Source organism: Miniopterus natalensis, chromosome 5 (genome assembly GCF_054644295.1).
Source record: "Miniopterus natalensis isolate mMinNat1 chromosome 5, mMinNat1.hap1, whole genome shotgun sequence".
In the NCBI taxonomy this organism is placed as follows: Eukaryota; Metazoa; Chordata; class Mammalia; order Chiroptera; family Miniopteridae; genus Miniopterus; species Miniopterus natalensis.
In genome coordinates, this window is record NC_142085.1 from 65,026,114 (window position 1) to 65,041,570 (window position 15,457).

At 35.6% G+C, this 15,457-nt stretch overlaps 1 protein-coding gene across 2 annotated transcripts in view; it reads left to right on the plus strand.

The window, feature by feature from the left end:
* HSF2 (heat shock transcription factor 2) overlaps nt 1–11,637 on the plus strand; it is a 30,823-nt gene extending 19,186 nt beyond the window's left edge. The window contains exons 7-13 of one of the 2 annotated variants that reach the window (XM_016212660.2): nt 780–867; nt 1,832–1,980; nt 2,396–2,635; nt 3,271–3,376; nt 7,436–7,489; nt 10,137–10,221; nt 10,642–11,637. In XM_016212660.2, the coding sequence (XP_016068146.2) occupies nt 780–867; nt 1,832–1,980; nt 2,396–2,635; nt 3,271–3,376; nt 7,436–7,489; nt 10,137–10,221; nt 10,642–10,934 (1,015 nt within the window). In that variant the 3' untranslated portion in view covers nt 10,935–11,637. The remainder of the gene's footprint in view (nt 1–779; nt 868–1,831; nt 1,981–2,395; nt 2,636–3,270; nt 3,377–7,435; nt 7,490–10,136; nt 10,222–10,641) is intronic. The other variant, XM_016212667.2, reaches the window with a different exon arrangement.
* Nucleotides 11,638–15,457: the final 3,820 nt, after the last annotated feature.

Consider the following 15,457-nt stretch of genomic DNA (forward strand, 5'->3'; position numbering starts at 1 on the left):
AGGGGGGGGAGAGAGAGCGAGAAACATGAATGAGAGAGAGAGACACATTGATTGGTGGCCTCCCATATGCACCCCGACTGGGGCCAGGGATTGAACCTGCAACCCAGGTGCATATTCTTGACAAGGAATCAAACCCTTGCGTCCCTTTGGTGCAAGGGCTGACACTCTCATCACTGAGCCAAACAGGCTAGGGCAAAATAATTTTTTTTTTACCTGATCTTATGTTTAGTCTACTCATAAGGGTCTTTAAAAGCCTGTATGTCAACCGTGAGTTGTGATACCTATAATTATCAGTAACTACCATTGTCACAACTGATATATTTTTTAAAATGTAGACAAAGGAATATTTGGAAGGAGAAAAAACTGTCTTGAAGGGTTAAGAGTTTAGCAGAGCTTGGTTATGTTCACAGCTTATGCTGTGGCCTTAACTAACTCTACTTCCACTAACTAGATCTTATATTACCTATTTATTTTTTAACATGTAAGCACAGTTCTTAAAGAATAATATAGTTCAGTAAAAGTATATCTGGAGAGAGTAGTTTATTACATTTATTATAGCAAAAGTACAGATGAATGGAGAAATAAAAGTTTTAGGCACACTCATCCCTCAGTTACTATTTCTAAGATATAATCATTTTTAAGGGTTTCTTTGTATCCTCACTTAAATTTTTTATTCATTATTAACATGATTGTGTTGGTATGTAGATAAATTATTAGAAGCAGTTTAAATTCCTTGTATGTTTGCTTCACTGAACTCATGGATATCTTCTCGTTTTCAGACCTCTACTTCTGAACACTAATGGAGCCCAAAAGAAGAATCTGTTTCAGCACATAGTCAAAGAACCAGCTGATAATCACCATCATAAAGTAATTTTTTTAGTTAAATTCTATTTTATATTTATTATCTCAAACTAAATTTTATTAACAGAGTCCAGACTTCGTTAGTATCTGATTATCATTGTTACTTTCAAGTCTTAGAATTTTAAATACTATTAAGACATTTATTATTGAAGTTTCAAGATTTTGTTCTCAGGAAAATCAGAGTTAACGTAACATGGTTCCTTGTTCCCACCACTGTTTCTAATCAAGCACACCTAATATTTTGTTTTTAGGATTGAAGATTCTTATAAGAGAATGAAGATTTTTAATTTAACTGGATTTATATATTTTTAAATACTTTATATCTTCTGCCTCTGTATTATCTAGTGTTAAAATTGATAGATTTTTTCATTATACTAATGAGTTTAGTTTGCTTTAAAGAATTGAATGCTTTTTTTGTCAATGTACCTATGGTCTGAATGTAGCTAAATTCAAAAAAAAAAAAAAATTACTAAAATGCCAGGCTGACATTTAACTGGAATAGTTGAAGTGGTTTTTTTTCTGATTTTTGAAACCATTTAATGAGTAAGAATAAAATATGTGTCAAACAGAATATTTTGGGATGAAATAGTTCCCATCAATACAGCACCCCTGTGGTTATGCTTGAAAATTTCTGGTGAAATCCTGACTTTTTTGTTCTTTGGGTATGGAAATATACTTTAAAATTTGAAGATCTTTCCATATAAGCATTCTGAGGCATGTCATCTTCAAGGTCCCTTATAGTTAAAAGAAAAAAGTTAAGTAGAATGCAGAGAATATGCCTCATACCTCTGTACTAATACTAATTAGGGTATAAATCCAAGAAGGGCAGAGAACATATTTGTTTTGCTTGCTATTGTAGTCTCAACATTAAGTAAATAGTAGGTTCCCAATTAGCATTTTTAAATAATAATGTGTTGTAGTTAATATAATTTTATTTTTTTATATATTTTTTTTCTCCCTGATTTTTTAGGTTCCACACAGTAGGACTGAAGGTTTAAAACCAAGGGAGCGGATTTCAGATGACATCATTATTTATGATGTTACTGATGATAATGCAGATGAAGAAAGTATCCCAGTTATTCCAGAAACTAATGAGGATGTTATATCTGATCCTACCAAGTAAGGAGATTGTGAAATGACATTTATGAAAATACTTTTCTTACCAAAGAGCTAAATTCAAGAACACTTTATTCTTTGATGAACTAATATCTAACTCATGTTGGGTTATTAAACTGAAAAAGTAAGTCAAATTATTCAACTAGATTACCACCCCACCCACCCACCCCCAAGCATAAAGACTCCCAACAAAAAACTAATGAGAATTCTGATTTTTAAATTTTATAGTTAAACCTTTAATTGATTCTTTGTGGTCTTATATCGTACGAACTATCAATATTTGTGTTAAGATACTCTCCCAAGAAATTTAAGCCTTTTGATATGTGGTTTGGGGAGAGGATTTCCAAGGAGAATGAATGGATAGAATTAATTTATTGATTTGGTCTGTAATTGGTTCTTTCTTCTATTGCTGATTTAGCTGTAGCCAGTACCCTGATATTGTCATTGTTGAAGATGACAATGAAGATGAATATGCACCTGTTATTCAGAGTGGAGATCAGAATGAACCAGCCAGAGAATCCCTAAGTTCAGGCTCTGATGGCACGAGTCCTCTCATGTCTAGTGCCGTCCAACTAAATGGCTCATCCAGTCTGACCACAGATGATCCTGTGACCATGATGGATTCCATTTTAAATGATAACATCAATCTTTTGGGAAAGTGAGTGCTCATCTAGATGTCTAAATTTATTTGCTCTCATTGTTTATTTCATATATTCTATTTCTCTTTGGTCTTCCTTTCACATTATGAACTCATGTAGTCTACCTTTCTCTGAATTGGTCAGGCAGGGCTGAGCTCCACAAATGCTATTTTGAGAAGGAGTTAATCCTGAGAGCAGTCTTGGGATTTTCTTGGCAGTTTCTCAGATTTTCTTAGTGAAATACTTGTTTTGAATGTCTATAAAGTATGTGTGATTGTATTTGTGTTTATATCAGGATGATGGAATGACATATCTCTATTAAGGGACTTTTTAGCATTAAAAGAACAAATTAGCAATGATCAGTAACTTATTACTGGTTAAACATTTAATAATTTGTAATATAGAGGGAAGAGATAAATCAGACTGTATTGTTGCAGAACCTTTTTTCTATAAACACTAAAGTTGTGTGTAAAGGTTCTAAGTTCTCAGTTAACCGGATTTTCAGGAAGCCCAAATATTGAATAGAATCTATTAAGATAAGAATTGGTAAGGATTCAGCAGTTGCTGGGAATGTTTTGTCTAGCTACATTGCAGTGTAATTTAAACATAAAAAGAAAAACTGATTTTTTTTCCTCTCTCAATTTTTTTCCCTTAGGGTTGAGCTGTTGGATTATCTTGACAGTATTGATTGCAGTTTAGAGGACTTTCAAGCCATGCTGTCAGGAAGACAGTTTAGCATAGACCCAGATCTCCTGGTTGATGTAGGTACTTTGAATAAATCTTTGCTGTACTTGCAGGTTGCGTGTCTGTGTATATTATTTATAAATCTGTACATCATTTTCTTGTATTCTACACTCGTTTTTGCAGTTTTTTTAAATGAACGGTTTTATCAGAAAGATTGAACAGATGGGTTGAGGACAGTGAATGAGGGTAATCACTACTCGTCAGTGAGTAGCAGTTCCGTTAATCCCCCTGTAACAACATATCAATTCTGTTCAACAGTACTATTAAGTCCAGGTCTTGTCCGAACTTGTTGCTTATTGTTTTTCTCTAGAATAAATTGGTGGAAGTTACTATTAGAGGTATGTAGCCAGGAAACAGCATGAAGACACTTATTAACTTTGGGAATTATTAATGTTTTCCATTCAGATGTATTAAACTTGCTATATTTTTAAATTTTTTATGTCCTGTGTCCTAAGGTTCCCCTGCTCCAGTCCCCACCACCACCTCTGTGAACTTGACTCCAATGTTGTCTGGTCTGTGAATCCTTATCTACCATTTCTGGCACTAACCACCTTTCTTCTTCTCTTCCCTTGTGTTCCTATCACTCCTCCTCCCCTTACCTAAAGCTCCCATCCAGATAAATCTGGTTCTTTCCTCATTTTCATTTTCTGTTGTGAACATATTTCTGTCTTTTGAAGGCTTTGTTTCTCCTTTTTTGGCATTTTTTTCCCTTAAAATGCAGCTTCTCTCACATCAAAAGTGTATAGTTTTGTCCTTTGAAGAGCTTCTCAATGAGGCTAAAAGGAATTATTCCTTCCTTACTCTTCAATCTTAATTTACCACCTTATCCCTGTTCTTCTCATCAGTCTGTGTCACAAGACTTGGTCATCTTTTCCAAATAATCAGTGCCTCACAGGATAGATTTCATCATCTTTGTGAAGACTTCTTTCCATGCTGACCTATGTTACTATCTTAAGTGTATTCAGCATTCGTGTTAATAACATTCATCTTAACAGGAAACTTGACTGTCCTTCTTAATTCTGTCAGTCTTTGTCCCCTCTCTGAATCCAGTGACCTTCTAGAATATCTGTCCTTTAGATCACTAAGAAAGAAAGAAAATCCCATAATTCTGATAAAATGCCAAAATTCTGGCCCTCTACAGGTTATTTTAATTCAACTTTGAAACATCACAGTCGTTTGTCTTTGTTTACTATTCACAGAGGATAATTCATCCTGCCCTGGTCCTCTCGTAACATGAAGAATATTATCATAGAGGAAGTGCTTACTTCCTCTTTAAAGCCAATTTGTACACCTGCCCTCTGTCTCTGTTTTTCTAGCTCTGTCCTTGATCTTTCCCATCTGCCTTCAATAGGTTCAGAACTTCCCCATCTTAAAAAACATTTTGATGTGTTGCTCTGCTCAGTTACCATTCTGCTTCTATAATTGTTTCACTCATTTAGAAATGAGTGGCTATATTTGTTACTTCTTTTTTACTCTATATTTTGAAACCTTGTATTGTCTTCCTTATTTACTCTAAGCCTGTGCTGCCTTGGTTTATCCATAGTAAGTAGGCTGTGATTTTTTTTCCTCCGCAAATTAGGTGACTGGACTAGTGAAGGAACATTTGTTTTGAATCAGATTTGGGTTCCATTTTGGGCTTGTGTTACTTATTAACCTTGGGAAAGTTAACCTCTTTCTCAGTTCCCCCATCTATAAAATGTAGCTAAATCCCAGAAGGGCTGTTGTAAGAATTATAAGTAATTAGCAGTATTATTATTAATACTGTTCATTTTCCACGATTTTAGAAGCCCTGGACCTTTGCTCCCCTCCTGTCTCCATTTCCTCAAAGAGCTTTTCTTTTTCCTGCTGCCTTTTACTTCTCCTTGGGTCTTCCCCAAGGTACTCAGCCTTTTATTCTCTCTTGTTTTCTCTACCTCTTCTTTTTCTATCCTTCCTCTCTGAAGGGATTTGTGCTTGTAGAGTTGCTCTCAAATATATATCTCCAGCTCTTAATATTTTTTTAAAGTAAACTTTGCTTGAATTCTAATTCCATGCCCTTGAGAATCATCAGATCTTGCCTTAAGTTGATTGTGTTTAACACCAAATTTTTCTTTATTCTCTAAACTGGAGACCCTTTTCAGTTTTTTTTATTTTTTGTAGTGGCATCAGACTTCACTTTACTCACCCAGGATGGTAATCACAGAGGCATCTTGGCTTCCTGATCTTTTATCTCATCATTCACCAAGTCCCGTGTATTTTCCAAAATAGCATTCACAAGCTATTTCTGCTTTCCGTTTCCACCATTGCCTCTCATCCAAGACCTTCATTAGCTCATACTTGAATTATGCTGTATTCTCATAAATAAAAAATCCACCCATAGGTTGCCTTGTTCTCTGAGATGGCAAAGATAATAAGGACATGAATAAGTATGGTAAAGAGTTCATGAGTTCTCTCTGCAAAGTTCAGCACTGAGTGACCCCATGTGTAGTCAGCAGGAGCGGCCTGGCCATAGAATTCAACCAACTATGTCAGCTCCTCATCTGTGATCTACATCTTTCTAGTTCATATCATACACCTGGGAATCCATGGAGGTAATCCTGAGTCATTGTGAAGGGGGAGCGGAATAAAGAATGAGTGAGGATCTTACACTGTTGGCCCTCTTTAGATGCCACTTTCAGTAGGGACAGAATCTGGTCAGGCCTCTAAGGCAGTGCAAGCTGAACTGGAAGACATTGGCAGTCACATATAGCTATCTACTCTTAGGGAACTGAGTCTCTTCCTTCTCATAGATTAGTAGGTGATAGAAAAGGGGGAAAAGTTAATGAAAGAAAAGAAAAAGAGCTGAGGATATTTTTAGGTCTACCATGAATGTGGAACTTTCAGAGGAATCAACGTCTAGAATAGAGAAGGAATCTGCCTGTGGCCTCTGCATTTCATTCTACCCTGTGAACCATTTGGTGTGCTCATTCTCTCAAAATGCTTTAATCACTGTATTTCATGGCTCAGTCCATTCCCAAGGTTCTTATTGCCAACAGAATGTGATCTTGTCCTCTGACTGGCCTTTGCTTTACTTTTTGAACCTCATGTATACAGCTTACTATTCAACTGAGAACTTATGTGTAATTTGGATTGGTCATCGTATTCTCTGTTGTTGCTAATGGTATAATAGTATGTTCTTCCCTCCGTCCTTCCTTTCCAAGTCATTAACCAGTCCTCAGGGACTGACTGATACATGTTGCATAGCTTTATCCAGACCTTTTCTTTATCTTGTGTATGTATGCATATGTTTGTGTGTCTGTATTGTTCTTTCTTTCTTTCTCTTAACTCCTTAGTACTTTTGAGCTCTGCCATCCATTATTATTATAATACTGGATTGTATCTGATCATATGTTGCTATTTGATGTTGTTCTTACCTTGTCTTTTAGATTGTAAGCTCTTGAAGAGCAGGAATAGTGTCTTCATTTTATATTCTTTATGATGTCAATTATTTCTTATATGGTCAAAAAGTTCCTGTGGAATGAATTAGTTTGAAACTTATGACTTAAACAAAAGTTATGTCTGTAAACTGGCTGGACTGAGGAATTCAGTAAGCAGTGGTTTTAGCATTTACAGCTTCCCTTGCTGGATGAGGTAAGAAGAACCAACAAGGAGGTATGCCATTTGTAATCTAGGAGTCACTATCATAGAAGAGATTCTATAAATTTATCACATAATTAGCAAATAGTTAGTGAAGACTTAGTGTCAGGGCAAGGAACTCAGTCCTGGTTGCCACTTAAGACCCAAGGCATTTAGGGAGAAGAAAAAGAAAGGAAATGAAGGAGAGGGGAGCTGTGGATAACCACCATTTATCTCAAGTGATTTACTTCCTCGTTTTACAGATAAATTCTTACATGCATTCTAATGCATGGGCTAGCTTGCTCTGCTTTTGTTTATTTTTCTTTCTGCTTTCGTGCTTTTCTCTTCCAAACTTATTTTACTTATGGAAACTTCCTAGTGCAGGAACTACATCTCTTCACTCAACATGGCTGTATAAAATTTTGAACACAGTTAGTTTTTAAAATATTTTTTAAACTTATCTTTCTTGTTTGGTCTTTCAGCTTTTCACTAGTTCTGTGCAGATGAATCCCACAGATTACATCAATAATACAAAAGTAAGTTTTAATTCACGTTGCTCAGGACCCATAGCTATAAGAATTTTTTAAAAGTCCTAGTAAGCATAGAGTAATACCACTCCCAGTTACAAAGCATTTTATATTAACTAAAATGTGCAATCAAGATAGTAAAATTCTCGATGAAAAATTAGCTTTTTGTTATGGGGTAAATCATTACCCAGTTTCACTGGCACTTGTGCAATTAGCTACCATTATGAAATCAGCCCTCAAAGTGCTGGGAGATCACGTGATTAAACTTAGCATGATCAGGTTGTATCACTGAAATAAATTATTAAAATATGATTTCTTTATGTTTTATGTGCTTCGTTTTGCATTCTTCTTCTATAAACTTCTCAGCATTTTTTATTGAGAATTTACTGGTACCTGTATTCTTAAGTAAGTTTCTTCATTTTATTAGAATGTAGTAAAAGCTCAGGGATCTGTACTAATTTTATAGTAAAGGCAAATTGAAACAAAGTTTAAGTAATGTTTTTTTTGTTATTTTCTTAAAGGTGTAGGAAGTCCAGTTGGGATTAGCACGTGTTAATAAGAAATTCTTTGAAACTGGTTTTTTATGTGTAATAAGGGACAATTTGAGGTTTTTAGAGTAGACATAAAGAAATTATTACTTTGTGCTGCTTATTGTCTCGAATAGGTATATACTCCATTTATCTTGTGTTTATACCAAATTGTTTAGTAACCTCTGTTTTTCATGGATTACAAAGGTAAATCAAGTCATCTGAAATTTGTACAAATTCTATATTAATGGAATCAAATATAGTTTAAAAATGAACACATATCAAATAAATATGAGTGATTATAGTGAGGAGGGGGTACAGTTTTTCTGACTATTACCACACATAAGGATAGCCTAACCAGGTTTTTTACATTTTCAGATGTTATAGCCTGGATAACTTAGAGTTGAAAGAATTTGTGAACTTTAAACCAGAAAGTTGATTATACATTCAGTTTTGGATGATTTATGTTATGGGTTGGCAGACCTTTTTCTGTAAAGGCCAGTTAGTAAATATTTTCAGTTTTGCAGGCCATGTGTTCTTTTGTCATAACTACTCAACTCTGTAATGATGTAAAAGTAGCCATAGACAGTACATAAAAGAACGAGTGTGGCTTAGCTCTAATAAAACTTTATTTACAAAAGCTGGCAGCAGGCTGAATTGGCATGTGGACTATAGTTTGCCTAGATTTATGTTGTAAGGTTCTATGGACCATCTCACTGTGTTTCAGTAAGTATGATGTTATTGAATGTCAGCCCTTAAGTTGAGTGAACCCATATCATGCATTTATTTAATGAATGTGATATGCTGTTTATATTTTGTAGACATTGAGTCATTCTTTATTCTTGGATCTCCTCCCTATTCCACAAACCAATAGCTTAAATACAATTTTCAGAAATAGCAGTTGGCATATTGCTCCAAAATACTATAGAAAAATTAAATTTGAGAGCAACTTTTCATTATAGTTCTAGAATCTAGATTAACGTTTTCAAATAATTCGCACATCAACTGTTACTCCTTTGCTCATGACAGGTATTATGTGGCATGGATTACAAGACTCTTTCCTAATAAATCAGGATACCTTATACTCCTCAATACAGGAATCTAAGTGGCCACTACTAATGAATAAGCATTTGCATGGGAGCTGAAACCCATTTGCCATCCTGGTTCTCTCATGTTTTAGTGGTATCCTTGGAAAATACCTATTTTAAGAAGTATAAAAATAAAAATAATATTGCTTTAATGTTTATTGTGAATGCTAAAGGAGAAATATTTTTATGTAAATTTTTGGAAAGGTATAAGTTTTTATTACATCTTGGCATTGTTCTCTCTGTATCCTGGAAACTCATACTGCTTTATTTTACAATATCAGGGAATTACAGGAATTAGTATGTTTGTTACACCATATATAACTAACCAGCATGCAGCTATATGGGACTTACAGCTATTTAGGAGAAATTGTGAACCTCTGCACTTCACTTTGAACATCGTTGAAAGGGGCATTGAAGAATTTAACAGCATTAGAGATTTAATTCCCTTACAATCACATGTAAGGAGAGAAGACACTGGTTGAAAGAAGCAATTTAAATGACAGAAAAGAACGGAAAGAGCCACATAAAGGAAACGAAGAACCACCTCAACTTTGAGGCTTCCAAATATAGGGATAAATAGTTTTAGGATTTCACCATGTTACCCTCAACTACTATAAATGTGTTCATTTACTCTGTGAATGAAGAGAAATGTGTAATATATTTTTAATGAACACTTTAAAATTAAAGAATGATCTCTTAATTAGAAGTTTGAAACCAGCCATCTTTGACTTGTTCCCGTCTTTTATCCGTGACAAGTTCTGTCTCTTCTGCTGTTGAAATGCCCCTTCCTTTTCATACTTATTGTCATCCTAGTTCAGGATCTTTGTTTCATCCACTTGATGACAGCAATCGTTTCTTAACCAATCTTGTTAATTCTATTCAAATCTCTTTTCTCTCTCTAGTCCATCTTTCCTGATGCTCCCCCTTCCTGTATATGTCAGATAATATACCAGTATTCATGTACCAGTTTTTTTATTTTTTGCTGTTTTCAGGAACATAGAAAATATGAAAAAGTACTTTTGTTATTTTTCTCTCTTTTAGTCTGAGAATAAAGGATTAGAAACTACCAAGAACAATGTAATTCAGCCAGTTTCAGAAGAGGGGAGAAAATCTAAGCCCAAAACAGGTAGGTATAAATGTATTACTAGTTTCTATAGATTGTCAAAATTAGGAGGCTTACATAGAAACTAATTCATGCCAGTGAAATTCTTGCCTTAACAGTTGGACATAGAATGTATTGATCTCAGTTCTATGCATAATGTGTCAAGGTTCCAGCATACAGAGAAAATTGAATTGGTGAGGTAATGTTATTAAAAAAATTGTTTTCCTACTTAATTTTAGGAGAACTGAAAGAACCTTCATTTCTTAATTGTTGAATAAAAGACTTCTGACTTGAACAATTTTTAATTTACTGACAAATATCTTTCTTATTTTGTTGGGTTAGTGATTGCATATAAGCACATCTCTGTTTTTGTTTTTTCTACTTTTCATATTGAACTCTGTATCAGCTGGTGATAAAAGAGCTTTTTTCTAATCTTTGTTATAGATAAACAGCTTATCCAGTACACTGCCTTTCCACTTCTTGCATTCCTTGATGGGAACCCTGCTTCTGCTGTTGAACAGGGGAGCACAGCATCATCAGAAGTTCTGTCCTCTGTAGATAAACCCATAGAAGTTGATGAGCTTCTGGATAGCAGCCTGGACCCAGAACCAACCCAAAGTAAGCTTGTTCGCCTGGAGCCGTTGACTGAAGCCGAAGCTAGTGAAGCCACTCTGTTCTATTTATGTGAACTTGCTCCTGCACCTCTGGATAGTGATATGCCACTTTTAGATAGCTAAATTCCCAAGAAGTGGACTCTCTGTATATATTCATCAAAATGATGAACTATTTATTTTAAAGTATTATTTGGTACCTTTTTTTTTTGTAAATTGCTTTGTTCTGTTTAATTGGATACTGTGGAATCAAAAGCACCTTTTGCTTTTCTCACTAACCACACAGTCTTGCAAAGCTTTCATATGTTACTCAGCTATGTAGGTACACAAGATTTAATGTACATTATTGCACATCTTTAAGTTGGATTTATATGGGCATTTTTTTCCAATTGTAGTAAATTTGAATTATTTTTTATATATATGCCCATTAACCCCAGTTAAACTTTTGTTTTACTTGTTTGATGCTGTCTGTTTGCATTGAGTGTAAGTCACTAAAATTAATGGTAGAGCTCCTAAAGCTTTCCTCTGTTCCTGTTACTTTTACTAAGTATTTTTCACTTGGCTTATTTCTAAAACTGGGAACATAAAGTGCCTGTATCTTGTAAAATTTCATTTGTCTCTCGGTTCAGAGAAGTTCATGTTCAACAGGAAAGGCAAAGTATACATGAGTGCTTGATGTCTGATATGGTTCCAGTTCTGTATACATAGAAGGAAGGGGGTGGGATCGTGTCAGCCCAATCCACCTACTTGGACTAGTTTTAAGTAAAAGTTTTTTGGTTTGTTTTTTTGAACCATAATATTTAGTAAAATAAATATAATGAATGTTGCATATTAGTGTCTGTTATGTGTCTTCTTTGGAGATGACACCCACGTGTACCATTTTTTTCTTTTCATAGGAAGTAGATAGACTGAAACTGTAAAAATTGAGTCTGTTATCCATTCTTAATATGAGTTACACCATGAATTTTGTGCCTCATCTCAAAAGATAAACTGTGTATTGCAATAAGGGAGGAATATAAAGTCTCTAAACTTAATGTGTTTTATAGTTCTTGGTTTAAAAATTATAGTGACTTGCTTTCTGTTTCTAATAAAGAACTTAGAAGTATGCCTCTCATTGTTCCAAGTGAGTAAAGAACATTATCACTGGATGCCACTAAGGGCCTATAATTTTTGTTCTGAGAGAAGGTAAGAGAAAGTCACATCAGCTACACCTTTTGGAACTCAGAGGTGCTCAGAGACTATAGAGACTTAATGCAAGAGAAGGCTACCTCTTTTATCACTTAAAGACAGGCAGGGGGCCAGAAGCAGTATGGCTAATGTCTGAGTATTTTATAGGGTTTATTGATGAGGAATTACACAGATGACTTCCCTATTGGCCATATTCTGTCTCTTAATATCTTGGAATTTCTCTTTTTATGATGTAAAAGAGCAGAGTAAAGCCTAGCACAGAGGGATAGGAAACCCTTTCTTAGCAGATCCTGAAATATTTGGCTCAGAGAGTGGGATCTTGGTGAACTAATTAAAGGCCTCAGAACAGTTCCGCATAAGTTTTCATATAGGTTTTCAGGTGAAAAAGAGTTGAGAGACTGAGAGGAGAGAGAACTTTAGAGAACTAAATGTTCTTTTTAGGGTGTGTCACTACAGCACGTCCTCAAATAATACTTCGTTCACTTTTTGTTTCGTTTTAAGCTGATGAGGAAAAGAAATCAGTTCCTAGTTGGGGCCACTGTGTAGTTTGCATGTTTTCTCCATGCCTGCATGGATTTTCTCTAGGATTTCTTTCCTCTCACATAAGCAGATTGGAAAATATATTGTTTTTATTAGTCTTTCTTAAATGTATGTATGGAACACATTTTAATGTGTAATACTGGAAGTATTTTGTTGTATGTCGTTTTGATGAACATGTATAGAACGCTACATTTAAGAATTAGCACTTAGACCTTTGTTTCAAGCATACATGAAATTTTTTTGAGAACTGGTTGTGCATTAGGCTATAAAGCAAATAATCAAATTTCAAGGAATTGGTGTCAAACAGACTACAATACAAATAAGCTAGACCTTGACAGTTTTGTGGAACAGTGCCTGGTGTTTTGCAGTGTCCCTCAATTTGGGGTTACCTGATTTTTTTTCATGATTAGACTGGGGTGCTGGGTTTTGGGAAAGAACAGAGGTGAAGTATCATTTTCAACATATATCAAGGTACATGCTATCAAGGTTAACTTTTCATTGTTAACCTTGACTTGGATTGGAATGTCAAAGGGAACGTTCCTGTGAGCCCAGAGGTTGTACAATACCTCCAATGCTCCCTCAAAAACAACCCAAGCAGCCATGGTGCCATTGCCTTACACACACCAGTCTTTTGTGATTTTGTCTGCCAGCTGCAGATTTTAGACTTGTCAGCCCTTGTAGTCAGCGTGACAATTCCATATACATATCCTGTTGGTTCTAATACACTAAAAAGTAAACAAGCTCTCTATGCTATATACCTTAGAAAATCAAGAGTGAAGGAATGCTATAGCTTTTGCACAGTAAATGGGGATACTTTGAGAGATGTCACCGGGCAGTACTAAAAGGGGTAATACTGGCCAAATACAAGTCGAACATAGGAACAGCGAGACAATAATTAATTGAAACATTTAAGGTCTTATTAAAAATTGATAAGCTGAATCTAATGAAAATTAAACGCTTTTGCTCTACAAAAGACCCTGTTACGAGGATGGAAAGACAAAGCTATGTACTGGGCGAAAATATTTTCAAACTACGTATCTGATAAAGGACAAGTATCTAGAATATATAAAGAACTCTCAAACTTAACAGAAATAAACCAATCTGATTAGAAAATAGCCAAAAGACATAAAGAGTACACATGGATGACAAGTATGCACATGAAAAGATACTATACATTAGCCATGTGGGAAAGGCAAATCAAAACCACAATGAGGTATCACATTTCTATCGGAACAGCTAAAATAAGAGTGGTACCAAATGCTGGTGAAAGTGCAGAGAAACTGAACTCATACATCAAAGATGTGAACGTGAAATGCTACTGTCACTCTAGAAAGTAGTTTTGCAATGTTTTATAAAACTAAACATGTGACTCATCTACAAGGACTCCTGCCCCTTCACCTCTGACTCTGGGGACCCAGTAATCTGTTCTCCATTTCTATAATTTTATCGCCGCAAGCATGCTATATAAGCAGCAGCATCCTGTATGGGCCTTCTGGGACTGGCTTTTTTAACCCGGCATACAGCCCTGGAGATCCGTTGAAGTTGTACCAATAGTCACTTTTTTATAGTTTAGTAGTACTTCATGACATGGATGTACTACTGTGTTTAAACCTTCACCTGTTGAAGTACATCTGGGTTCTTTCCAGTTTGGGTTATTACCAATAAAGCTGCCATGAACACTTATGTAGTTTTTTGTGTGAGCATTAGTTTCTCTGGGTAAATATCCAAGAGTTGTGTGGACATTGTTTTGTGTATAATGTTGGAGAGACTCGGACCATTTCAAATGAGTTATTAAACGTAATAAAACTTGATAATTCATATGTAATAGAGCATTTTACTATGTTTTTTGGGTTTTTTTTTGAAATTCACAGCAGGAGCAATACTTTATTAAATTTATTGGGGCGACAGTGGTTAATATGAACATACAGGTTTCAGGTGTGAGTTTCTGTTAGAAGATCTATACATTGCTCTGTATGGCCACCACCCAGTCATATCTTCTCCCATCACCATATTTTAAGATGCCCTTCAACCCCCACCCCCTTCCCTCTGGCATCCGCCACACTGCTGTTTGTGTCCACAAGTTTGTTATCCCACATGAGTGAAATCATATGGTTCTCAGCTTTTTCTGACGTTTCACTTAGCGTAGTATTCTCAAGATGCATGTGTTGCAAATGGCAGTACTTCCTTCCTTATGGCTGAGAGTATAACGGCCATCTCCTTCATCCAGCCCTCTGCAGGACACTGGTTGTTTCCATGTCTCGGCCACCATGAATAATGCTGCAATGAGCATATATATTTTGGGGGGGCGCATATATCTTTTTGAATACATTTTCGAGTTTTTGGGTACATACCCAGGAGAGGGATTCCTGGGTTGTATGGTAGCTTTACTACTTTTTGAGGCACCGCCAAACTGCTTTCCATAGTGGTTTTACCGTCTACATTCCCACCGGCAGTGAATGAGGGTCCCTTTCTGCACAACCTCCCCAACACCTTATTGCTTATCTTGCTGATCACAGGTGTGAGGTGGTAGCTCCCTGGAGTTTTGATTTGCATTTCCCTAACTGCTAGTGAGGGTGAACACCTTTTCATATGTCTACTGGCTGTTCGTATGTCTTCTTGGGAGAGGTGTCCAGGCCCTCTGCCCACTTTTTGATTGGGTTGTTTAAATACTACCCTAAGAATAAGAGCAGCAGCATCAAATGGCAACTTAGGGAAAAAATGACTGGAGGACACAGAGGTATAGAATAGAATTGTCTGTCAAGTGAATTAAAAATATTCTCCAAACTAAACTGGTCCACCTACAGGTTCTTTAGGGTGAGAACACCACTTTAATTACCTTTGAGATCCAATTTCAGGGGTTACTTTCAGAGGAAAAAAAGGGTAAATATCACCTTTAAAACAATTCAATTTTTCAGGACAGA